Genomic DNA, 23,952 nt, shown 5'->3' with positions numbered 1-23,952 from the left:
GCGTAATCACATGATATATTACTCAGCACCCGAAATGGAAGGCAGGACGGGGTACGTCAGACCCGGAAATGTTGACGGATTACTTCAATCCCTGTGCCTCTCCCTCTCCCTCTCTCTCTCTCTTTCTGGAACGTCAATGTTCTGATCTGATTTAATTTCTGCGCTCTGCGCCCCATTCCCTTTCATCTTCCACTCAGAACCATGCCGGGAGTAACAGTACGTCCGATGTCGCCCGGCCCAAGGGATCTCACTAACTTGTCGGCTAGATGATTGCTTCTCGGAGAGCCAGTCCCAGCTCTTTCTGGCGCTCTCGCACCATCCTTTCGTCTCTTTCTTTCGTTCCTGCGTCGGCCCACTGCCTGTCGATCAATTGTCGCCCGACCACTCTGTATCATAGCCGACTGTCAGCGAATCACAGCTCATCGACGTCGCATCTGTTATGCAAGGCCACCGCCGGCCGCTCAACCGCCTCCTTCTCGACCTCTTCATTTTCTTCGCTGCCCGACTCAGACTGGGACCATAACCCGAACTTGGCAATCTCCAACTTCTCGGAACTTCCCTCCAAGGATTTCGGAGTTAACCAGCATATGATTATAAACCAAGAGTTCAAGGAAGCATTGCGACAGATCCTTTGGCAATTCAAAGCGCCAATTCGATATGCATTTGCCTATGGGTCGGGTGTTTTCCCGCAGAGTGGAAGTGCAAACCCGGCTAGCTCATTACATCCTTCGGCACCCACAGCCATCTCAAATATGCAACAGGGCTCTGGAAAAATGATTGACTTTATTTTCGGAGTTTCATACTCCCAACATTGGCACGACCTGAACTTGCACCAGCATCGGGATCATTATTCTGGAATGGGCTCTCTTGGGTCATATGTGGTCTCTCAGGTGCAAGACAAGTTCGGTGCTGGCGTCTACTTCCATCCCTATATTACAGTAAACGGCACAATGATCAAATACGGAGTGGTCAACTTGGATACGTTGTGTCGGGACCTGACCCAGTGGGATACCCTGTATCTTGCTGGTCGGCTACACAAGCCCGTGAAGATCTTACGGGACCACCCGAAGGTGCGATTGGCAAACCAGATGAACTTGCTGTCTGCTCTGCGAGTCGCACTTCTCTTGCTCCCCGAGAGATTCAGCGAGTTTGAGCTTTACAGCACAATTGCCGGTATGAGCTACATGGGAGACTTGCGCATGGCACTCCCGGCTGAAGACCCCGGCAAGGTGCGCAACATTGTCTCTGGACAGATGGCACACTTCCGCCGGCTTTACGCGCCCCTCATTGAGAATCTGCCCAACGTCACATTCCAGGATCCCCGCTGCAGTAGCGAAGATTGGATTGATGACCCGAATGCCATCCTCGCCATGGCGCAGGATATGGATCCAGTGAAGCGTGGCAACATGGTTCGTCGCTTGCCTGAATCATTCCGGCAGAAGCTGTACTTCCAGTACCAGTCCCGCTTCCAGATCCCGCGGGTCGACTTTGATAAAATGATGAAAGAGAACAATGATGCTCAAGATATTATTCGTCGGCCCCAGGGAGGTCCTTTCGAACAGCGGATTGCCGGAGATGACTCCCTCCAGGAGGAAGTCTCCAAGTCCATTGAGAAAACTATACGCTGGCCCAGTACTGTGCAGACCATTAAAGCGCCCCTGACTGCAGGAATCGGTAAGAGCTGGACCTACATGAAGGAGAAGCGAGACAAGCACAAGAAAGCCCAAAGCATGGCGGCTTCCGGTGGCAAGGCGGCTTCGGGTGAGAAGCCATCGGCGAGCAAGAAAGAATAAGTGTTCATACGCATATCTTAGGAAATAGCCCTACATGAGGCATACGGAGGCGTTGTGGATTTTTTGTGACCATGTATCAAAATCATCAATGCATCGGCAGGAAATATCTGACCCAATACATACATAGATTTCAGTTTGTCAAATAAACATAACCAGTTACAGCTTTGTTTCTATGTCAATTCAAATGCGGTTCTGCTTCACTAGTTAGAGTTGCAGTCCACTGAGACCTAAGACCCGACTGATATATTAGGGCCATAGCTCAGACTTAGGGACCGACGTTTGAACTCCAGACCCACACGGTGTAACAACCTTAAACCCAAGTACTTCTAGGCGCAAGCATAGTACATGTTACTCTCTTTCAATTGCTGTTCACTGGTTCTTTGAAAGAAATTAATATTCATAGTCAGAATTATAGTCGGGGTACCCATGGTTGACATATACACGGATGACGTGGATAGCTAAAGACTTTTAAAGTTATACCCTAGGTACCGCCAAGGATGTTCACTAAGGTACCTGAGACTAGAATTGGGCAGGAGTTCTATTAGCCATTTTGATAATGAGCGCTATGAAAGAATTGTTTCACTGAGCAATAGAAGTAGTTGGCCTGTTTCCTTGTTGCCTTGAACTAGATTGCCTCTTTTGAGAGACATTGCGATTGGACGTACATGTCTCATTGTAAGCGAGGTTGCTTAGCGTGAGGTAAATACAAGAGCGTAACATATATTCTACTTGTCAATTCATGTTCAAGATCGAAATAGTGAATGATGTCCAAGTAGACGTGAGCCCTAATCCGGATCGTATCACTGACGTCACATTGACGAACCTGTGTATACTTCCAAGATAACTGCAGAGCTCTACCTATATATACATGCTATCCCCTCAACTATCTGCTTGAACTCTTCAATATACCACCTATCTACCCCATAATTGAACATTGAACAAATATGTCTGCCGATGCCTCCATCAACACCTCCACGGGCAACCACTCCGTGGACCCATACAAGACCCAGAACTTCGAAGACCCTCCTCTCCCCCAGAAGATCGAAGAGCTGGTCAACTTCATCTCCGAAGTGAAATTCGGCATGTTGACAACCCATCAATCAGAGGGCGACTATCTAACCTCACGCTGCATGGCCCTCGCCGGAAAGGTACGACCAAGGCAAAGCCGAGAGCAACCATCCCAAGCTCCTCCCTACCTCCAAACTACAAAGGTCATACTAACCAAATCCCAACAGGAAAATGGCGGCATTGACCTAATCTTCCACACAAACCTCTTCTCAGGCAAAACAATGGACCTAACCGTCCACCCCAAAGAAACAAACATGTCCTTCCTAGACCCGGTCAGCGGCGCCTGGGCCTCAATCTCAGGAACAGCATCCGTAATCGGCGACCCGGCCATCGTGGAGAAGTACTACTCGCCTATGCTGAAGGCGTGGATTGGCGACATGGGCGACGGCGTGCACGACGGCGGGCCGTCCGACCCGCGCATTGGCGTTATCAAGCTGGAAGCGAAGCTGGCTACACATGTTGTTTCCCAGAAGGGGATTCTCGGTCGTGCGTATAATACTGTTAAGGGTGCTGTGCAGGGTAACGTGCCTCACATTAATGGGATTCGGGAGTTGACTGGACAGGAGTTGGCTGAGTGTATGTTGTTTCCTTTTCTCTTTGCTGGATTGTTTTGGACGTTGCTTTGCTAACTTGAGATGATTATAGGGCGCCGTACGCATCAGAACTAAGGTTTTTCTGCCTTCCATGTGCCGGAGGAACTTGGCTTGAGTTATGTTGCATGACTTAATGAGATATCTACTATCAACGGCATAGCTGCTTACTTCAGCTGTCATTGCATTTGCATGGTCATCATCTTTTACTGCTTCTTAAGATGTAGCTCTGTTTGTAAGGATTGTATAGTTCATTGCGGGGACATACAACAGAAGTCATAAGTCCTTCCACATCGCCACCTTTATCCACAACTTTCTGGCCATCTTCTTTCTCGGAATCTGATTCGTACACGGGCTCTTGTTCGATATTGGACATCCATGGCTGGAAGAGTTAGATGATTAACCCGAGGCACTCGAAAATGGGTAATAAAGAGGTGAAAAAAGGGAGGCTAAAGTAGGGCGAAACCTCCCCCAGCAACCCCCACGCTCCCCATGACCCTCCAACCTTATAAGACCACCCCCCATGGCTCTCCATCTCCCTTCGGAAGCAGATCTCACTCTACGTCAAGCCTGAAGCTGGAATGACTGAGGCTTCCTGCACTCTCGCCAACAGCCCTAAGGTCATGTCTGAAGTTGAAGAGTCCGAGACTTCTTGCACAATAGGTAACAGCACTTACACTACACTGTTCACGAAGGAAGAATTTTTTGATACCAAGACTGAGAGTTAGACCTGTCAGGTCTAACGAGGACCTATACATTAACTGAAAGCCTTGACCAAGGCAAATAAAGGGGCTCACTCCCGAACTGCCACAAATAAAAAACAAATACGAAGAAAGCAAACCCTGGGTATCTCCTTAGCTGACCGCGAAACTCCCGCTACAGACCGCATAAAACATGAAACAGCGCCTAATGACGCCCAAGTATGGTTGTCTTACCCTCAGATGAGGACGAGGGGCATACGGGCAGGGAGTCTGCCGTTGTGCAACAGCATGGCAGTCTGCGACCGAGGCGTAGCCTGCAGCTTGCGGTAGGCCTCCCGCACATGGCGGGGCTCAATGGGGGTGCGACCCTCCTCAGGGGGGTCGAACAGGCCGGTCTCGCGCTTGCGCTTCTTCAAGTTTTCGCCGGCGTCGGCGCCCCCGCGGCGGTTCTTCTCGTTGTCCTCGCGCTCCTTCACGCGCAAAGCCTGCTCGGTCAGGGTCTGGACAATCTCGAAGGTGAGGAAGCCGAGGATGTCAACTATGTCGTCGTTGGGCTTGGACTCGGTCACCACTCCAAATCCAGCCCACTCGCGGAACCGCTTGCTCTTGCGATAGGTAAAGGATGCCTGGCGGCATTCGGACCAGAAGACATACTCTTCCTTGGTCATGTGGCGCGTGCGCTCGTCGGCGGCGGCCAGACGCTGGAGGGTGGCGTAGTTCTGCTCTTCCTCTTCTTCGTCTTCCTCGTCTTCGCGCTCGGGAATCTGGACCGAATAGAAGCTGTTGACGTCCCAGGCAAGTCCGACACGTGCTTTCTTGTTCTTGGGCTTGGAGGCTACGTCCTGAGGGCCTGCAACAACCCCAGCCGCATCGTCGGCGGCGGCGAAATCGGCGGCGTCACCACCACCCTTGTCGTCGGAGTCCTTGACGTTCTTGCGGACATCTTTCCAGGAAAGGAAAGTTCGGAGCCGAGAGACCTTGGCCTTGTCGTGGCGGATCAAGAAGATAAGGTCATCGGTAGAAATGGAGCGCACTCCGCGGCGAGTTGCCAAAGCGGTGCTGCGAGAAAGCTATATAATTGTTAGTGAACAGCGCGTCAAAGGTGAGATTCTTAGTACTGACAATTTCAAGGACCTGCTGGCGAGTGATGTCTTCAATCAAAGTAGTGGTCTCAGTGGACGGTTCAGCAGTCTCTCCAGAGACAAACATCATCTGTACAAAGTCAGTTAGCATTTCGCGTAAGTTTCCAAATTCCATTCCCATGGTTAGCTTCTGGTTTCTGTTGGTAACCTCCTGATTGTTGGCGTTGCTAGGGTTGTTTCCGACGTCAGTAGTAGACACAGGACTGTTTCCGACTGTGCAAGAAGCCTCAGACTCTTCAAGTTTAGGCATGGCATTAGGGCTGTTACCGGCGGGGATAGAAAAAACAGAGCTGGCAACTTCGGTCATAGTATTAAAGTTGTTACCAACACTGCAGGAGGACTCAAAATTTCAAATTCATGCACGACATAGGGGCTGTTGCCAACGGGCCAGGAAGCCTCTGACTTTAAAGTCCAGGCATAGTAGGGCTGTCAGCAACGGTGCAAGAGGACTCAGATCCTTCACTTTCAGACACGACACTGGCGTTGTCTCCGACTGCGCAAGAAGCCTCAGATTCTTTGGCTTCAGACATAGGGCTGTTGCCGATAGTGCGGGAAGAAACAGAGCTCGCACCTTCAGTCACAGACTCGACGTCATCGTGGTCAACGTCCGAATCCTGAGTGCCAGGAGGAAGTTCCATCCCCCCAGTAACCTCAGAGTTGGGCCAAGTACGCCGCATATGCAGATCATACACGCCGAAGTAACCGAGCTGGTAGAAATCGCCGAAGGAGTGTCCCGATGCAAAAGCGGCAGCAAGGTTGGAGTCATAAAAGGCTGCGAAGGACAGGCAATTGGCGCGAAAAGCTAAGGATTCATCCGAGTCCGAGTCCGAGTCCGAGGACAGGTCGGCGGGGGTTTCAAAGACAATACGACTTGGTTGATCGTAGACTTCGAAGGGCGCAGGACGCAGGTTCCCCATCACATCTGACGCAGAGGGATCTCCGGGGAAAGGGTTGCGATCAGACATGGTAAATGAAGATCAAACAGAGATATTGAACGGTAGATAGTAGAACAGTAGGAAGTAGAACGCGTGGATGAGAGGGTGTTCAGGGAGGCGGGAAAGAGAAGGAGGATGGGAGAGAAAGGCGAGGCTTTTCGGTGGTGAGGGAACAGCGCAAACAAAAGGCATAAAACGAAGCCTTGCTACCGCCCTAAACCTATGAATCTTCCCCCAGAGTACCCCACAACCATTCAGACACCAAGCTTCGACCTTCACAGATGTCTTTGAAACAGTCCCGGAAAATTGAAGCTTGATCTTGTCGCCACAGCGAAAGAAGTTGTACTCGCACCCCCAGAGGGCTATATCGAATCTGAGCTGGGCAACCGCGCGTTGAACCCTCTCAAAGCCTCTGAGATGCCCGCAAATGGCCAGGCAAGACATTCAAAATACCAGAATGGTCCCAAGCAATTCCTAGTGAGATGCATCCACAACATGAAGCTCCTAGCATAGCCTAGTCGAGCAACGGCTTTTCGGTATGCCTTGAGGAAATGTGTGATATTCAGGCACAGCGACATGCGACATCGCATAATTGAGACAATTGCAATGCTGCTCACAATGCAACGAATATGCTTATGCTTCGGTTCCCAAGCTTCTTGTTGCAGTGAAGACGAATTTGATATGCACGAATGAACATCCAATGTCTGAGATGGATTGGAAGTCTTGGTATTGTATGTCCGTCAAAGGAGCAGTGCTCCTTTGACGCCTTTGTGCAATGGTATACCGCAAATCGAAGCGGAGTAAGACCGAATGCAGAGGATGCGACGAAAGGAGTCGGGATGTTGCCGGCGCGAAGACAATGTCGATATGTGAAGCTGGCCAGACAGGCGCATTGAAGAACCGACATGGCGGACTGATGTACGCAACGTCGGCCAAGGTGCGCGCGCATGAGCGGCGCATAGGCACAGACCGCAATGCCACACCGAGCAATCGCAAAGTCAAGAGTGGTCCCGGGCACCTCGCCGGCGCCAGAACTCAAAACGCAACAACCAGGAAGCTTACCAAGAAACCAGAGACCGAGGAGAAACAAGTCTAACCAGGGAAAGCACTCACCTGCTGGATCTCCTGACGATACTTGGGGTTTCGATCAGACATGATGGACGGCGGAAACCCTTCCAATGGGAAATGAGATCAGAATGAACGATGAACGAAGCGAGTATGAGCTGAGTTCTGAAGGCGACGAACCGAAATGAAGGGGACTCGCGACCGCAACTCGCGAGGATGCAAGGAAGAAGATGCGGAGCTTGATTGAGAGTTGGTCCGATAGCGATAGCACCGATAACGGCAATACTTTTATCCGGCGGTGACGCAATTCTGCCGGTGTCGCGGGGCATTATTCACTTTTTTTTATTCTATTGACTCTATTGTTCAATTCGTACGGCATTGTCTTGTTGAGAGCTTGTTCAATTGTTCAATTGAGCTTTTACTTCATCAAATTGCTCAATTGTCTATCACACAGCCAACATGTTGCACCTCGTTGGTCTAGGTCTCGCCGATGAGACCGATATCACTGTCCGCGGGCTGGAGATCGTGAAGCGGGCCGAGCGAGTCTATCTGGAGGCATACACGAGTATCCTGCTTGTTGACAAGTCCAAGCTAGTGAGTTGTTTCTTATTCTAGTCCCTATATTCACTGTATTGAGACATGACTACATTGAACATAGTTACTGATCAGTATGAACCCAATAGGAAGCCTTCTACGGCCGTCCTGTCATTGAAGCCGACAGAGAACTCGTGGAAACCGGCAGCGACGACATCCTCGCCGGCGCCGACAAAGCAGACATCGTGTTCCTGGTGGTCGGCGATCCATTCGGGTAAGACATCCCCAATACCCCAGATACAAACGCCCAACTAACCCAATCCTACAGCGCAACAACGCACACAGATCTCGTCCTCCGCGCTCGCGAACTAAACATCGAAACAAAAGTCGTCCCCAACGCCTCAATCATGTCCGGAATCGGCTGCACAGGCCTCCAACTGTACAACTTCGGCCAAACAGTAAGCATGGTATTCTTCACAGAGAACTGGAAACCAAGTTCATACTACGACCGCGTCCGCGAGAACGTGCAGATGGGCCTACACACGCTCGTGCTACTAGACATCAAAGTGAAAGAGCAATCCCTTGAGAATATGGCTCGCGGACGACGGATCTTCGAGCCGCCACGCTATATGACTGTTGCGCAGTGTGCAGCACAAATGCTTGAGACGGAGGAGGAGAGGAAGGAGGGTGTTTATGGGCCTGATAGTCTTGCTGTTGGGGCTGCGCGGGTTGGTGCTGCTAATCAGCAGCTTGTTTCGGGTACGCTGAAGGAGTTGGCAGGTGTTGAGATGGGGGCGCCGTTGCATAGTCTCGTTCTTCTGGGACGGAGGACGCATGATCTTGAGAGGGATTATATTCGGGAGTATGCGGTTGATAAGGAGACTTTTGATACTAGTTATATTAAGGGGTATGGGGCTAGTTTGTGAGGTTGAGTTTGCTTGAGAATATGGTAGAGTTTTAGCTATGAATCAAGTTTACCTACGATGCATGAAGTATGGAAATAGTATATGGTATATGGTATGTCGTTCACGGTTGATTAGATCTAGATCAGGTGGACTGACCAGGCAGATGGTCTAGCAGCTTTCTATTCTAATGTCACAGTTAAACACAAAGCTGGCACCGTGGTGACAGCAGACAAAGTAAGAAATGCAAGAAAATGGTATCCAAAAGACGGGAAAATGACAGAATGCAGCAAAGCAATGCAGCAAAGCAATGCAATGCAAAAGAAATCAATGTCCACCGGTGCAGGTATAGAAGTAAGAGGTCGTTGAAGATTTGAAGTAGATGAGAGTGACCTGCACCAGTAGAACACCGAGAAAGAAAGAAAAAAAAATTAACAGAAACCCAGCCAACGACACCGATAATATGCAAATGTTGAAGCAATGTACAATCCAACTCTAGAACAAAAGACACGCTGATCGTATCACATCACTAATGGGCATGCTCGACTTCATCTTCCTCACCAGGGAGAAGAATCTCATGCCCAGAGCCTTCGTAAACGAAGATGGCAGCCACACAGCCAAAAATGGATACCAAGGCAATCAACCACCAAGCAAAGCCGACCATGCCAATATCCAGACCATAACCGTACCAGGCACCTGAGAAAATAGGTCCAATGGTTCGGAAGGCGGAGGACACGGACTGGCCAATGCCGTGGATTGTGCCGAGGACCGATGGATGTGGCGAGCAGTTGTTCAGAAGGATGATGGAGGTTGGGAGGGTGAATGTTCGGGCGGTGACCTGGAAGAAGAGGACGATGATAATCCAGAACCAAACCCAGGGGCCGTTGGCTTGACCAGGTGGAGGGATTGAGGAGGGAGCCAGAGAGATATACGGCGCAATGAAGTATGCAACCGGGAAAAGGGATAGGAAGTATTGATAGCTCTTGGCTGTGCCCAAGCGGCCGTTGATGGAGGGGTAGATGGTGAACTGGAGGAACATGCCAATCACACCCAGAATGGCGGTCGCAAAGCCGACACTCTGCGGCAGCATACCTAGTCCACCGGTGAAGATGAAAGGCAGGCTCTGGGCAGGGCTGGCAGGGTCATTGGCATCGTAGCGAGGAGTAGACAGGAACAGGAGCCAGAGGTTGTTGAAGGCACCCATTTGGAAGTCGAAGAAAGCCTGTGCTCCAAGCGTGCACAAGACATTCTTAGTCCAGATTCGGCGGAAGGGCAAGACACGTTGGAGGCGGACAGGCTTGTGTGCCTTTTCTTCGAGCTCGTAGCTTTCCGCACGCTCCAAGCCACGGCCCAACAGAGGCCCGTCCTCGTCATAGTCGCGGAAAGGAAGCCTAGTGTACAAGGTCGAGGAAGATGGAACAACCGTCTTTACACTGCGCGCAAAGAGCTTCATGGCGAATGAGCCCAGACCGGGCTTACCCTTGCAGGATAAAAGGGTCTCTTCCAGTCCATACGCCACCAAGGCAGCAGTGCAAGAGAGGAAACAGAAGTTGGCGAACATAGGAAGTGCGTAGGGGTACTTCTCGAGCCATTGCACTCCATTCTCACCCCCAAAAGACGAATTGGGACCAAAGAGACGGGGATAGCTTTTGACGGGGTCGGCCAACATGCCACCCATGACTGCACCAGTTAGCACCACCTCGTAACTCGTATTGATCAAGAAACTCACCAGGGCCAAACAACGAGGCCACATTAAAACCAATAGGCAGGATCAAGAAAGCCCGCGAGTGATACTTCTTCTCCTTGACATTCTCCGCAATCATAGTCCGAATGATACCGACAGTACCGTTGATAGCACCACCAAACGAGCGCCAGAACACAGCCTGCGCGAACGACGTCGAATAGGCAACACCCAAACACGACACAGCAGTCCCAACCAGACCAACAAGCAGTACAAACTTCCGACCACCCCACTCCGCATCGGCAACACGGCCCCAAGGAATAGCCGTCGCAAACTGGGCCGCGGTAAACGCACCCTGAAGAATGCCAGCCTGAGTCGCAACATCGGAGTCGGAGAGATTCTCATCGAAAGACTTAAGCTGGTAAAACATGTACGCCTGCAACGAGGCCACCTGCAAGAAATCAAAGACCCGACAGAGTCCCAGCAGCGCCAATTGACCCTTCCGCGGCAGCGACATCCACGTTACAGGCGCGGGCTTGACAGGAACAGCAGGGATTTCCGACTCCTGCAGAGCCAACACGGTGCCCTGGCTGATGGAGCGACTGCGTACATGCTGGCTTTTGTGTTCACCACCCATATCCATCGAGGTGTTCCTTAGCATTGTATCATCGGTGGAATCGGAGTCGGGGGAGGAGGAGCCTTCTTCAACGCTGGCGAGGGAGAGGTTGGACTCGCGGCGGCGGCGTTGCGGGTTCTCGGAGGATTCGCCGGCGTCCTGGGTTAGATGGAAGCCACTCGACCAGGAAGTCGTACGCGCGTGGCGGGCATTCGTCTTATGGTTCCTGGCCATGAAGGAATGTGTATGTAAGCCGGAGTAAACCTTTGACCCCTTCGGTTTCGTAATTTTAGGGAGGAGAGGAGTACAGTAGAAGGGACATTAGTCTAGTTAACTCCCGGCTGATCTGTAATTTTACTCTACTCTTTAGGGGGATGACGTCCATCCAATTAAGGCCCACATTGTATCATTCACATTTATGCCCACTATACCTATACGAAGTACATAAAAAACAAACATAAATACTATATTCTTTCTTTATTCTTTGACTGTAAATAGTATAATATATCAATCTCTTTCATTATACCGTACAGACATCCTTACGATAAATCACTTGCCACAATACAGTTGAACCGGCTTGCGACGACGCTCCACAACACCCGAGCCCACCGTTCCCCCCTGACCAGTGACTCGTCAGTCCTCACCCGTTCTGACGACGGAAGTCTTGGCGCTCTGTGACAGCTTCTTCGCCAGTTGCTGTAGCCATACTCCATCCCCTAATTTACAGGCACGTACATGTATCAAACGAATATAACAATCTATCCGAAGCAACAGGGTAACTCTGTAACAAATAAGCTTGAATTTGAAACACATACAAAACAATACACACAAACATACCCAGACGTTCTAGAGCATCCGGCAATTAGTCGGCGCTAAGGGAGTTAGCGTTTCAGCCCCAAGTCCACGTCAACAGCCACCGTACACAGTATACCCGCATTACTGTATATGAATACTTCATACATTAGCGCCTAGGCATTCCTTCCCATATACACAACCCTACAAGGCTCGCCAAGGGACGAGTTATGCATATGCCTAGCGTACGGTACTGTACATGAATCTTGCCGCAGGGGATCAAACAATCCCAGCTTCCGTTTTGATGTATGATCGACAGATTAATCGGGAAAGATAATGTAGATGATACATGTACTCTACTTACACTCTGTATTAATACTGATTACAATGTTCACTGGTAAATGTGTGTATTAATTCATAGATCTAATGAGATTCCTACCCCATCAAGTAACCAATACGAAAATAGATAGAAATATCTGCACTCCGCCTCCGGGGTACGTATACACACTGCGTAAGGGTCGGTGTCGGCTTTATGTATTGTTATTTTCGGGTATGTGTATTAGGTATTTACGAATTCAAGTTACGGGATACACCCGTGGACGGGATGGGTGTTTTTGCGTGGCGCCGCGTGGGCTCCATCAGTAAGTATATCTTCCATGTGGAACGATTTACATGCTTAGATCTACAACGTGCCGAAAAAGATGGAGAGACATTTGTTGTCTTGGATATATGTATGTACATGTTTTAGCTAAACCCAACCGAGACCCAGGTATAGATGCAATCGAGATAACGATAAATGAAAAGAAAGAAAAGAGTGTAAAACAGCGGGATCAATCCGCCCTCTCTCTCCCATGCGAACACCCCTCTTGGAGCGGGAAATAGTGTGAAGGTTCATCCTCCCTGGTCCACCTGCGCCAATTCCACCAGGGAAGATCGGTGGCCCGAACGCGGTGTTCTTTCCGCTCTGCCATACTATTGAGAGGCGCAGAGGACTCCTGGTCCCGCAGGTGGTCGGGCTGATGCTTGCTATAATAGCGATATGCAAAGTGGATACCAGTAAAGAAGGGGATCGCCACGAGACAGACACCGCCCCAGGCGAGTAATCGGCCAATGTTCCACCCATTCGAGTAGGTCATTGTGCCTGATGTGTGTGGGTAGTCTGAGGGGTATGTCCAGATATTGGAACCTGGGTTGTCCGGGTCGATCCAGGGGACGGTATTGACGCCAACGGGCGGGATGAAAGGCTGGGCAGCTTCTTCGCCTGGGAATCCGTAGCCTGGGGCATCGAGACAGGTAGAGTCTGCGCAGAATTCTCGCAGTTCGGATGAGGGCACGAAGGTGTACTTTGTTTCGGACTTGCCGAGGACTTTCCCCTCCTTGTCTATGCCCTCGACCTTGGACCAGAGGTAGAAGCTGGCGTTTGTGTATTCTGTCTCGAAGCCGGTTTTGGCGACCTCGTCCAGCAAGGTCCACGGCCCGGTCAGGTTCATGGCGCCGTAGAATCGCCACGTTTTCACAAGGGTCGCCCCGTTCCAGCTGACGTAGAAGCTTGTTGGAGAGATTGGCTCGGCGGTGCGGGAATAGGTCCATAGAGCTGGTGAGTCGGTTGGCATCCCATCCCATTCAAACTTCATGGCGCGGTAGTTCATGACGGTGTCTTTGGCAAACGCACCCCAGAACAGCAGATTGCCTGCCTCGTCGTGCTCAGATACAAATGGATTGTTGCCCCATCCGATGAACACATTTCTGTTCGGTAGCATCTGTAGGTTTCCCTGGCTCGAGCTAACCAGGTCATGGTGAATAGGCGCATAATCACGAAGCTGGAGCGCCGTGTTCTCCACATGGTCGATCAAAATAATCATACCAGCTGAATAAGTATGAGTCCTGTTGAAGCCATTGTAGCCGTTGTTATAAAGCGAGACAACGGAGTGTGTTGCGTTTTCGAATAACCACCGCGCATCATGTTGCTGCGAGAAGCTAAAGTTGATATTCTTGAACGTCGGCTGCGCGCCATGTAATCTCCAAAGAACCGAACCGTCTTTTCCAGAAACCTTGTAAATGGCACATGTATGCCGCGACGAAATCAGATAGTCACCATCGGCGTTCTTGTCGATAGAATTGATATGGAAGTAATCCCACGGCTCGTGTACATTCAATCCAGTCCCAGAGGTATCCGTATGCGCAGGCCAGGTATAACTCATAGAAGGATCAACATGATCAAGCGAGCGCCACTCAAACAAGACCTTGTTCGTCTCGACATCCACTTCCTGGAACACACTCTCCATCAACCATCCGACGCCGGTCTTGACGTTCCACGGGGTCATATCAAACTGGCGTTGTTGGTAGATAGTCATCAAAGCAGTCTTGCCACCGTTGATCGGACGGAATTCGTGCATGTCACTGGAAGCCATTCCTCCACCGGGCTGCACAGATCGCACCACCCGGTACTGCTTGTTCATGATGATGCCATGACCACGGCAATATCCTTTCTGTTGATTTCCCTGGAAGAAACATAGGTGATCGGCACCATTGTATTTGCACACGTGCATGCCGTGCGCATTACCGGGTCCTGAAGTACCCCAGCCACTCCATACCAACTCCTATGTCGCCTGAGTCAGCTTCTCCGTGATCTGCATCCTGTCCCCGCAATTCAGGACCTACCCCTGTGTTGTCGAAAATATAAGGGCCAGGGTTTGACAGTTCATATGGCGTGATGAAGATATAGCCCGGGCTCAATTTATTCGGGTCGGACTTTTCCACCTTGAATACGGGAGGATAAATATCGGGTCTCTGCGTACGATAATTAGAAAAGGGCCCGAATGTGGCAGTCAGGGGGTTTTGCAAGCTCACAGATTTATAAAAGGCGGTTTCTTCCCCAACCACGCGGTCAGCGCATAACCACAGTAGAAGAAGCAGGAACAGCGAGGGGGTAGTCCTCAGAGAGGACATGATAGACGCGACCATGAGTCCTCATCCCCCAGCAAATTAGAGGCAAAAGCAAGACCAAAAGTGACAAGAATGTTCATGCAAGGGAGAAGGGAGAGTTCATAAAACATGAAAGCCGAATTCAAAAAGTGTACGAATCCCGCTCCACCTGTCAACACTGGCAGAGTGTGGACAGTAAGAACTCCGGCTGATTGGTCGATAGCTGTTTAAAGCCGAAGGAAGGTGCTTAGTCACAGACACACCAGCCAACACGATGCAACGCCAAGATGCCCAGTCCAACTAACTTGCGGGGCGTAAATAGTAGACTGTTATACTCTGTAAGATGTTGTTATATAATGTCAACTGGTCACCTTCCTAGATATCTGTCGATCGACTCCCTATCATCCTCAAAACTTGATTCCCCTTAACCACATACACGTATTACTAAAATACAAAATACAGGTAACCATTTCCCGAATCACAGGCCACGTCATGCCCAACTAGTCCAACACGCTAACCCAGCCCCGAACACCCTAAGTCCGAGGTGTACGTACGAACAACCCCGTAAAAAAAGGGATCCATAGACAGCCTCAAACACCTTAAACGGTTCCCAAAGATAGCCCAAAACCCCGGGCCCGACGAACGATACCCCCACCAGCTAAAAGCCAGAGCTGGTTTTCTCCGTAGGATAGCGAAGTTTCTTTTTCGGCTAGTGGCACCCTAGATGGAGGTGTAATGGGCCGGATAGAGCCTGGCCACGTGCATGTGGCTGAGAAGAAGCATCATCTCTTACGTATGCCACAGATCTGGTGTCTTTCGCTTTGTTTAGGTGCATGTGTGCTTCGTCAGAGTGTACGCAGTTTATCTTAGTGCTTAGTTGAGATGTCGGCTATTAGCTTTGATATTTTGATGTGAGTTGGTATCAATGATTACGGTAGATGCACTTGTATCATGACGTACCTAGACTACGTAGACACATCTAGGTAGTGTTTGTTGTTGAGCAACACTCAGCAAGGATAACTTTCAAGGCAAGTAAGTTTACTCGCATTAGAGTACATGTACAACCACGATCCAGTCCATGTCCATACCCATACATGATGATACAACGATTCAAGTGAAGATAACAGATAAGATCCAACACCGCCCCTCCACACCAGGTATGGCCGCGGGGATAACACATGTGCACTCGATTGGACATCGCCAATCAACCACCCCAATACTTTTCTTGGTTGGTCTGATGGAAGCAATTTCCAAGTTATTATGATATGCACATGCACATGTACCGGAGAAAAAGGACACCGTGCATATTCCAGCACGCACAACACCAGCCCAGACTGATAGCTGCCGTCTCCGATGATCACAGGGAACTATGCGCGAGTCGGAATTTCCAGTAGGTCTAAATTTAAAACTAACTTGAATACATGTAACTCGAAATGTTACAAAGTGGGTTTTTTTTACTATTTAATATTATATTTCATGAATCAATATCAACTGGTATATGTAACCTCAATCTATATCCATGATGTCCGTAATGTACCGTCTGTATTTAAGTAATACCACTGTATCATGGAGCATTGTATGGTAATAAAACAAAATCCACTCCGCCAAGATATTAACCAGCCAAGAAATCTAGAACCTCCCTCCAATCAAAGGAGCCAATTCTACATACCGTACGAGTACGAGCCTGCGTATCAAGTTCCGTTGCGGGTCGGGAATAGTGAAGGTTATTCTTTACTCCGATTTACTTACTTACAGTACTGTATAGTAGGTTTGGCTGTTCACTTGATTATTGGATCGTGTATGCTTTCTATTCCAGGATCTACATGTGCACGAACTTGTAAACAAACTTGTAAGATGAATCAATAAACGCTATTTGTGTTGGGCGACTAAGTTTTTTCTTTTAATTTACCAATATCACTCCAGGTGCGCCTTGCCTTGGTAACGAGAAACCAATCCTTGCCACACATCCAAGCAAGTTCAGCGGTGAGGGGTCCCCTCTTCGCCCCTTGCATGTCTGCAATGTAACAATCATCCCTCGATTTGTGTGGCTTGTCCCATAATGCGAAGCATAGAGAGGAATGGAGCCCCTGAACACTGAACATGGATGGTGGAGACATGAAAGTAGGAGATAAAAGAAATGCGAAATAAAATAATATGTACTGAAATATTAACAAATTGGCTCCCCGTGATCTTCCTCCAAGTGATTTGGATAGGATGCCCGAGATATGGGTATTAGAGACGTTGATAGATATAGTGATCTGTCCGAAAGACGAACCACGGACCTGACAAGCAGCGACGCCCGCGCACACTAGCAGCCAGCGAATATAGAAAAAGACAAGTAAATGTTCAGATCATGCAGAGCATTAACGAGAAAAGCGCTTGAAAGCAACCGTAGCAGCAAACCCAGCAGCAAGCAACGAACCACCAATAGTAACAGCCTGCAGTGCAGCGTTCATCATCTGGTGACGGTTACGGGTACTGCAGCGCTTGTAGAAATCGGCCATGTCGTTACCGCGGGGGAAAGGCGTATCAGGAATTTCCTCTTCGAGGAACTCGCAAAGCGGGGCCCAGCCGTCGTTGATGTTGTACTCGAGCAGACGCTCAGGGGGAACCAGGCTGCGCACTTCGGCGACGTGGTCTTCGTAGACTTGCTTGCCCTTTCCGGGGAAGTCGCCGCGGAAGAAAGTCTCAAAGAACTTGTTCAGCATTGGGTAGTACATTCCAGCGGCCCAGCTGAAGTTTGAGACAAACTTGTGCTCTGGGTCTGAGACGCGCCAGTAGACGGTCTTCATGACAGATGCGTGCCATGGGTCGACGTCGCGGGTGGTCAGGATGACCTTGGCGTTAGGGTATGCCTCAATGAGCTCCTTTGCAAAGGCACAGGCGGGCCAGTCACAGACGGCCTGGCAGTCACCCAGCAGCTGGTCCCATTCCTTACGGCCGAACTCGCCCTCTCCCTTGTACTTTGCGTTCAGGGCATCGTGCCACATAAGACAATCCGGCGGGTTCTCAACACTGGCGCACATCATGTGGTAGCACTTGCCATAGCCCAGACGTTCGAAAGCTTTGCGCAGAGCTGTCGATCCGAGTTAGTTTCTGTTGCTGCTTTTGTATACCCGGCTACTGATCCAATTCCGGATCCGCAATACTCACAGGCTGTTCCAGTTCGGCCAACACCCAGAGCAAGCACCTTCATAGGCACTGTACGGTGGCACTTCCGGCGATCAATGTTTGTGTCATTGGTAAAGATATCAGTCATGGGCTGAGGAGGCAAATTATCGGATAGCGCGAGAGACATGATGTATAGCTGTATAGCTCAATTGCAGTATAGATGTATAGAAGAAAGCAAGAGCAAGAAAGATAAAGAAAGGACAGACTGGAAAAGTCTAGAAGGAAGGGGGTCTTTAAGAAAGATAGATAAGGGGGAAAATCATTAAAGTAATTAAAAAAAAAAAAAAAAAAAAACCAAACCCCAATTAAGCATGCGATGTTCTGTCAAAAGTGGCTGTTCCTCCCCACGTAATGCACGTTGTCGTATTGTAAACAGCGACGTCACAGGCTGACGCACAGGGACGTCCAGGATTGTCAGGGGAATGTGGAGATGTATCAGCGCGTAATGAAGAATACCGCCCTGCCAAGCCTTCGATCCACGTATACGAATGAGTTCTGCCGTTGGACGCCGGAACTGCCTTGACGATCCGTGCATGAGCCAACCCTCATTGGCGCAGGCTAAATGGCAACGCGTACACAGTGGAACTGTGCCACTTTGATTGCATACATGTTGTATATTGAAACAGTGCAATGTGTCGCATCACATTCATCTAGAATGTCCACGCTGTGTCCAATATATGCATAGGTACATATAAATAAATGCATGTACTCCGTCGATGTATACAGTAAGACAGCAGACATCTGCCGGGCCCCACCATAACCAGATTGCTCAGGGGCTCGGGCTTGGACATTGGGCTTGGTTCTCGGCAAGTAGCGTCGACACATGGTCGAGACTCGCCCGTAACAATTACAGGTCCGTACCCACAACGCCACGCCGCACCCAACATACAACGGATCAACACTGAAAAAAGGTAAATGAGACCAGTGCAGCGGTCAAGATGGAGCCCGCACCTCCTGGATCGGCCGCGCACCACCTATCTCGGAAAATACTTGCACGGATGTGTCAAACGTGTCGTCTCGAGGGGCGGAACCATGGTTTAAGGGTATTGGCGGACAAGGAAGTTGGCGTTGGCATTGGCCGGTGTATGGGATTTGATCTCTTTTTCCAGTGTCCTGTGCCCGGTGTTCTCGCTGGTTCGGCGTTACATTGTACATGTATGGTGCGGTGAGCTGAGGTGATCGTCCCGTGTGAGAGATTTTTCCATTCGGGATGTGTGCTCGTGGGTCGGACGATCAATGCCAGGGTCGTTACTCTGAACAGGTTCTGAAGAGTTGAAGGTTTGAGGTGAGCTGATATTGGTAGGCTGTGTTGTGCTTAGACTATGGCGGATGGTGCTGGTCCGAAGTAACAGTCAGTAACAAGATCAGTCATGATACATGTACATGTATCAAGTATCAATGTATTGGTTGACGCAGGAGTATAGTTTCCATATGGAGACCAAGTTGATCACACTAGATTGATCACACTAGACAGTAGTCAGAATAGTAATGAGAAATAGAAAGAATGGCCAAGAAGTAAATAAGGTAGACCCTTCAGGGTCAGCAGTGGGCAGACACAGCTTAAATGTCCAGCGCCAAGACCTCATAGTAGCACACCACCATCTTCGCAATCGATGACAACGATCACCTCACTCAACCTTAACCGATTAGGAAGACCCTCAGACGACACGAACTCCGCTGTGCGATTAACGTTGCATCTAATCTAAGCTTAAAGGCTCCTTGGTCCATCGTGCGTGGAATCCTGTCCCCGCCATGCAACGGCAGTGTTTGTCGGCAGTTGGTGTTGTGTCTGCGACGGGGGCCAACACGGTACATATCCCGGGCTATAGAGAGAGAGAATACGAGTGGAAAAGCTTGGCACGACTATAGATTGGTCCGTGATTTCGACATTGGGGCCAAAGTGGTGGAATGAACGGCTTGATATTTGATCTTTGATATCCCCTGAATTGACCCCCTTGAAAATGAATATGAATATGAATATGAACATGAACATGAGTAATAACGTTGTCCAGTGAAAGCCACAATACCCCTGAAACTCCATGCAAATGACTGCTGTGTCAACCGATGCAGCCTGCAGTGTTGATAAGGCATCGAGGCCGATTTCAATGTCGATGCCGGGCACTGTCCACTTTCACTACTCCAATTTATCAAGATGCTCCAGTCGCGTAAGCACGACCTGTTTGCTTGTTTCTTCGATCTCGCCGGCGAGAAAGACTTCGTCCAGGATAGCGTAGACCTATCATCTGGAGTCAGCACCACAGCTCCATGCACACTCCACTTCGACCCTCGCATCTTCACACGCACCTTGTAGAAATTGAACACCAGATCCAGCTCGCAGACATTTCCGAAGAATTGATCTAGCACTTCGACGAAGAAATGAATAGCTTCCAGGTAGGCAAGTTCATTGTCATTGGCATCGACACAGACACAGAAGAACAACCCAGCGTACCGGCGGTAGACGACCTTTGTACTACGCCGGAACTCAACGAAATTCGACTGGTATTTCTGATCTCGGGGGGCGACAAGGCGATGAACCTGGGCGGTGGTAGGTGGTTAGCTAGAACGCCGGCGGTACTGCGGTGCGGATGATGGGTGATGCGGAACGAACCTCGCCTTTCAGCTTTACTTTCTCCTCATCCTATAGTAAATGTTAGCACAATCCTCTCTTTCTTGTTGGGTTCTGGTATCACTCACACTGTACGGGGCGTACCACTTCGCCAGGCGCGTTTTCCCCCTATACCATCATCAGCAATTCAATTGGAAATGACATCCGTGGGGCAGCCACTCACTGGCGATTTTGAACCAGGATAAATGAGAGGACCATTGTGAGGTAAAGCCAGGATGTTACCTGGTCTGCATTCGTGAAACCACTCGGGGGAGTGTTGCGACAAGCTTTGGTGATTTCTCCGCTGCTCCCGTTATCGAAGCTCCCCTCAAAACCCCATATTGCCACTCTTCACCGCCCGGGAGATTCAATCTTATAGAGAGGTGAATGAGTCGGGTCTCTGTTAGATTTGGGTAGGGGGGTTGTTTACTTGGATTGAGTGGTTCAAAGATATCAAATATAATAAGTGGCTAATGCAGTATTTCACAAGACAAGAGTATCAGACGTAAAGCGTAGACTTCGTTAAAGCTCCAATCCAGAGGCACAACCTTGGAAGGTAGACATGGGGATGGATGATGAGAAATGCTGTCGCAATGTTCCACCAAGTTCCTGCAGCGCATCCATTACCCCGAGCTCATCCGATTGAAGAACCTCGTCAACCGAGCCTATAGACAACGTTAGCACCCGACCAACACGAATGTCCAGACATAGACATGACATGACATAGACAGTATAAGCAATATCCAAAGATCCAAGAACATACCGTAACGCTCTGCGGGCTAGGAGGCTCAGTAGAACTCTCCCCACGTCCATCAACACTCCTCGCCCCATCCCCATCCTCCTCATAATCCTCACTATAATCCCCATCCTCAGACTCAGACTCAGGAAACCACCTCTCAGGATCCCCATTATAAACCAAATACCACCCAATCTTCTCACCAGGCGCAAGGCGATCCCTCAACGCCTCCAGCGCAGCAGTCTGATCTTCCGTCAAGCCAGATCCCTGCTCAACAACATCCTCAATATTCTGCCCGCCCTGCGCCGTAGCTCCATCTCCGCCGTCGGGAATAGTCAGCACCCGCGCACCGACATATGCATAGTCCTGACTGACCGTCCCGCTCGTCTCGTCCGCTGGATCGTACTGCTCGATGAATTGCAGCTCTGGTAGGCGGGGTAGGAGGTCTGGGTTTGTTTTGTTGAAGGAGTCCATGATTAGGGATGTGGTTAGGGGTTGTTGGATGTATTCGGCGGCTGCTTCTTCCAGATTGTGGAGGACGATGTACACGCGGATTCCGGTGAAGCCTGCGCGTGGCCAGCGGAAGCCGTGGAGCATGTATACTGGCATTGCTGGTTTCTCTTTTTTGGTTGGTTTCTTTTTTTTGGTTTTCTGGTTTTTTTGGAGGGTTTGCGCGTGGCAGGTGCCTAGGTAGAGTCGCGACTTAGAGAGTTGAGGTGTCGGTTCATATTGTGGAGGGCGGTGATCGTTGGGCTTCGTCGGGGTTTCCCGTTCCAGTTTGGCGTTTTGACACTTTGTACAAGGGGATATCTATCTCTCTTGTACGATTTATTATTAGCGTCTATGCAGCCTGTTACTTTTATCAGGTGGAGAATTGGTGCATATAGTCTGCAAGTTCCTCATTTCGGGTAGATCTTGCTTTGGGGTAATCGGAAAAGTATTGATCCAATCTATAACTATTGCTATAACTTGTATAACTTAGCAGGTTTGTACGTAGTTTGATGGCTACAATCTTTGCTTTACTTGACGAGGTGCTCTGTAATATGAGATCAGACCAGTTTACAAGTTAGCAACAGGCAGAAATTTGAACCGTCAATTCATGAATGTGATCTATCATGCGAGCAGAAACAAACTCAATCTAGATCACGAATATACCCTGAAGAAAGAGACGACAGACACACAACAGCCAGGCAAGGCTTGTATCAAGCCCACTATCCATGACTATTTGACAGATCCCAACTCAAGGCCGGCGCTTTAAATCCGCAAATCTCCGAGTCAATTCATCAAGCTCTGGTATCCCGTTGTTACTCTTCCCCCTGGTGGCAGCTTCACTGCCTTCTTTAGAGACCCCTTCATCTTTCCCTTCTGTACCAGGAACCTTGACTCGAGGATTGGGATTGTCGGTCCTGGGAGCCGGCGGCGCAACACTAACAGGACTCCGACCCGCAGCAAGTCCGCGCGGGGGCGTAGCTTTGGTCAATTCACTGGCCTCAGAAGCACGTCTTGTTTCAAGATTCGTCCTCGCGCCATCTTGCTTGCTGGGAGTTTGCGGTAATGCAGCTTCGTCACCGTCACCGCCACCACCCTGAATATCGTCCACAAATTCCGGCGGCGCATCCCCAAGCTCCTGCGTATTCATCTCTTCCTCCCCTCCAGCCCATTCAACCCCATATGCCTTTGCAATCTCCCGAAGATAAAGCTCAACAAGCTCCTGTCCAGGCGGACGGACACGCAATCCCTTGAGCAGCCGATCAGGCACCTTAACAGTATCAACCTTATTATCCTGCGCCAGAGTCATAAACTCCTTTCCATACCGCTCACCCAACATAGTGCGAAGCATAGTAAGCTCACGCAGCTCATGCGGGAAACGATGCCACGCGTAGAAAATCACAACAGCAGCCTCATCAAGCGCAGTATCCATATAAGGGTTCTCCTCTTCAAGAGCAAGAGCATCACCAGAGTCCTCCGCAGCCCCAGCCGCCGTAGCAGGCGTACCCGACCGCTCGGCCTCCTTCTGAGCACCACCGCCTAACCACCCAAACCCAAAGCGCGACCCAGAACTCTCACTCTTCCCAGCCTCGGTCGGCGCGGTGCCGGCGTGAGCCTGGGTGCGCTTCTTGAGCAATTCCTTCGCGCGGATGCGGGCGCGGTTGCCTTGTTCTGCGAAGGCTAGTTGGTCGAGGACATTCGCACGTGCTAGGAGGAGCTCGCAGTATAGTTCGACCATTTCCATTACCTCTACGGCGATGTCTGTTGCGATGACATTTTCGACGCGGATGCGCGCGGAAGCTTCGCGGCCTTCGCTGAGGAGTTGGGAGAGTTCGCGACGCTGGACGACTGACGAGGCGTTGTCTTTCTTTTGAAGTAGGCGGAGGCGGGGAATTAGGAGACGGAGTGTGGATACTAATCTGGTCTGTTCCATGTTAATTGTGTTTCTGGGTTGTGTTTGGAGTTGAGGACGAGGAGGACAAGACGCGGTGATGCGGGGTAGTCTGGAGCTTTAGGCAGCGAGGTTTGGAGATGTCATCGGGAGTATGGAGGGCAGATGCAAGACATAATGAGATATAGGACCCCTGGAGAGCTTACCGTTTGCGCTGAGGGAGGCATCTTGACGGTGGTGTGGTGTGTTGGAGAGAGAAGTCAAGCGGGGAGAGGAGAGTCTCCAAGGTTGGGGATACCCACTCTCTTTTATACCA

The 23,952-nt window shown here is 50.0% G+C and overlaps 12 protein-coding genes across 12 annotated transcripts; 4 read left to right on the top strand and 8 right to left on the bottom strand.

Annotated features, from left to right (window-relative positions):
- The first annotated feature begins 103 nt into the window (after positions 1-103).
- N7446_010269 (phosphatidate cytidylyltransferase) lies at positions 104-1,861 on the top strand. The gene is made up of 2 exons (XM_058519012.1): positions 104-216; positions 267-1,861. Exons 1-2 carry the CDS (start codon positions 202-204, stop codon positions 1,791-1,793), a joined length of 1,542 nt encoding a protein of 513 aa, XP_058369800.1. The 5' UTR covers positions 104-201; the 3' UTR covers positions 1,794-1,861.
- An 876-nt stretch (positions 1,862-2,737) lies between these two features.
- Positions 2,738-3,529, top strand: N7446_010268 (blue light-inducible protein Bli-3; the record flags this gene model as incomplete). Its single annotated transcript, XM_058519011.1, has 3 exons — positions 2,738-2,941; positions 3,029-3,437; positions 3,507-3,529. The coding sequence occupies 3 exons, from the start codon at positions 2,738-2,740 to the stop codon at positions 3,527-3,529; spliced, it is 636 nt and encodes a 211-aa protein (XP_058369799.1).
- Positions 3,530-4,388: 859 nt separating this feature from the next.
- Positions 4,389-5,601, bottom strand: N7446_010267 (transcriptional regulator SPT3; the record flags this gene model as incomplete). Its single annotated transcript, XM_058519010.1, has 2 exons — positions 4,389-5,222; positions 5,275-5,601. 2 exons carry the CDS (start codon positions 5,599-5,601, stop codon positions 4,389-4,391), a joined length of 1,161 nt encoding a protein of 386 aa, XP_058369798.1.
- Positions 5,602-5,698: 97 nt separating this feature from the next.
- N7446_010266 (uncharacterized protein) lies at positions 5,699-6,259 on the bottom strand (the record flags this gene model as incomplete). The annotated part of the gene is made up of 1 exon (XM_058519009.1): positions 5,699-6,259. One exon carries the CDS (start codon positions 6,257-6,259, stop codon positions 5,699-5,701), a length of 561 nt encoding a protein of 186 aa, XP_058369797.1.
- A 745-nt stretch (positions 6,260-7,004) lies between these two features.
- Positions 7,005-7,325, top strand: N7446_010265 (uncharacterized protein; the record flags this gene model as incomplete). The annotated part of the gene is made up of 1 exon (XM_058519008.1): positions 7,005-7,325. One exon carries the CDS (start codon positions 7,005-7,007, stop codon positions 7,323-7,325), a length of 321 nt encoding a protein of 106 aa, XP_058369796.1.
- A 428-nt stretch (positions 7,326-7,753) lies between these two features.
- dph5 (diphthine synthase) lies at positions 7,754-8,754 on the top strand (the record flags this gene model as incomplete). Its single annotated transcript, XM_058519007.1, has 3 exons — positions 7,754-7,888; positions 7,978-8,102; positions 8,157-8,754. The coding sequence occupies 3 exons, from the start codon at positions 7,754-7,756 to the stop codon at positions 8,752-8,754; spliced, it is 858 nt and encodes a 285-aa protein (XP_058369795.1).
- A 417-nt stretch (positions 8,755-9,171) lies between these two features.
- N7446_010263 (putative MFS transporter) lies at positions 9,172-11,335 on the bottom strand. The gene is made up of 2 exons (XM_058519006.1): positions 10,460-11,335; positions 9,172-10,410 (listed from the first exon to the last, which is right to left on the bottom strand). Exons 1-2 carry the CDS (start codon positions 11,259-11,261, stop codon positions 9,260-9,262), a joined length of 1,953 nt encoding a protein of 650 aa, XP_058369794.1. The 5' UTR covers positions 11,262-11,335; the 3' UTR covers positions 9,172-9,259.
- Positions 11,336-12,549: 1,214 nt separating this feature from the next.
- Positions 12,550-14,907, bottom strand: N7446_010262 (arylsulfotransferase family protein). Its single transcript, XM_058519005.1, has 3 exons — positions 14,670-14,907; positions 14,481-14,609; positions 12,550-14,419 (listed from the first exon to the last, which is right to left on the bottom strand). Exons 1-3 carry the CDS (start codon positions 14,781-14,783, stop codon positions 12,650-12,652), a joined length of 2,013 nt encoding a protein of 670 aa, XP_058369793.1. The 5' UTR covers positions 14,784-14,907; the 3' UTR covers positions 12,550-12,649.
- A 2,200-nt stretch (positions 14,908-17,107) lies between these two features.
- On the bottom strand, positions 17,108-18,042 carry N7446_010261 (sulfotransferase family protein; the record flags this gene model as incomplete). Its single annotated transcript, XM_058519004.1, has 2 exons — positions 17,108-17,820; positions 17,898-18,042. 2 exons carry the CDS (start codon positions 18,040-18,042, stop codon positions 17,108-17,110), a joined length of 858 nt encoding a protein of 285 aa, XP_058369792.1.
- A 2,007-nt stretch (positions 18,043-20,049) lies between these two features.
- On the bottom strand, positions 20,050-20,739 carry N7446_010260 (AP-2 complex subunit sigma; the record flags this gene model as incomplete). Its single annotated transcript, XM_058519003.1, has 5 exons — positions 20,050-20,151; positions 20,220-20,450; positions 20,524-20,553; positions 20,610-20,649; positions 20,705-20,739. 5 exons carry the CDS (start codon positions 20,737-20,739, stop codon positions 20,050-20,052), a joined length of 438 nt encoding a protein of 145 aa, XP_058369791.1.
- A 404-nt stretch (positions 20,740-21,143) lies between these two features.
- Positions 21,144-21,865, bottom strand: N7446_010259 (uncharacterized protein; the record flags this gene model as incomplete). Its single annotated transcript, XM_058519002.1, has 2 exons — positions 21,144-21,185; positions 21,284-21,865. 2 exons carry the CDS (start codon positions 21,863-21,865, stop codon positions 21,144-21,146), a joined length of 624 nt encoding a protein of 207 aa, XP_058369790.1.
- A 563-nt stretch (positions 21,866-22,428) lies between these two features.
- Positions 22,429-23,913, bottom strand: N7446_010258 (IST1 family protein). Its single transcript, XM_058519001.1, has 2 exons — positions 23,843-23,913; positions 22,429-23,669 (listed from the first exon to the last, which is right to left on the bottom strand). Exons 1-2 carry the CDS (start codon positions 23,861-23,863, stop codon positions 22,497-22,499), a joined length of 1,194 nt encoding a protein of 397 aa, XP_058369789.1. The 5' UTR covers positions 23,864-23,913; the 3' UTR covers positions 22,429-22,496.
- Between the last annotated feature and the right edge of the window lie 39 nt (positions 23,914-23,952).

Source organism: Penicillium canescens (genome assembly GCF_028828765.1).
Source record: "Penicillium canescens strain IBT 15451 chromosome Unknown utg000006l_segment0_segment0, whole genome shotgun sequence".
NCBI lineage: Eukaryota > Fungi > Ascomycota > Eurotiomycetes > Eurotiales > Aspergillaceae > Penicillium > Penicillium canescens.
This window is presented reverse-complemented; position numbering and strand designations above follow the sequence as displayed.

Bases quoted from the DNA above. Each gene is read 5' to 3' on its own strand.
- N7446_010263 (XM_058519006.1), bottom strand. From the start codon at position 11,261: ATGGCCAGGAACCATAAGACGAATGCCCGCCACGCGCGTACGACTTCC. The intron at 10,411-10,459 runs GTGAGTTTCTTG...TAACTGGTGCAG, and splicing joins GGCCTCGTTGTTTGGCCCTG to TCATGGGTGGCATGTTGGCC.
- N7446_010262 (XM_058519005.1), bottom strand. From the start codon at position 14,783: ATGGTCGCGTCTATCATGTCCTCTCTGAGGACTACCCCCTCGCTGTTC. The intron at 14,610-14,669 runs GTGAGCTTGCAA...TATCGTACGCAG, and splicing joins AAACCGCCTTTTATAAATCT to AGACCCGATATTTATCCTCC. The intron at 14,420-14,480 runs GTAGGTCCTGAA...CAGGCGACATAG, and splicing joins ATATTTTCGACAACACAGGG to GAGTTGGTATGGAGTGGCTG.
- N7446_010258 (XM_058519001.1), bottom strand. From the start codon at position 23,863: ATGCCTCCCTCAGCGCAAACG. The intron at 23,670-23,842 runs GTAAGCTCTCCA...AACATGGAACAG, and splicing joins TGCCTCCCTCAGCGCAAACG to ACCAGATTAGTATCCACACT.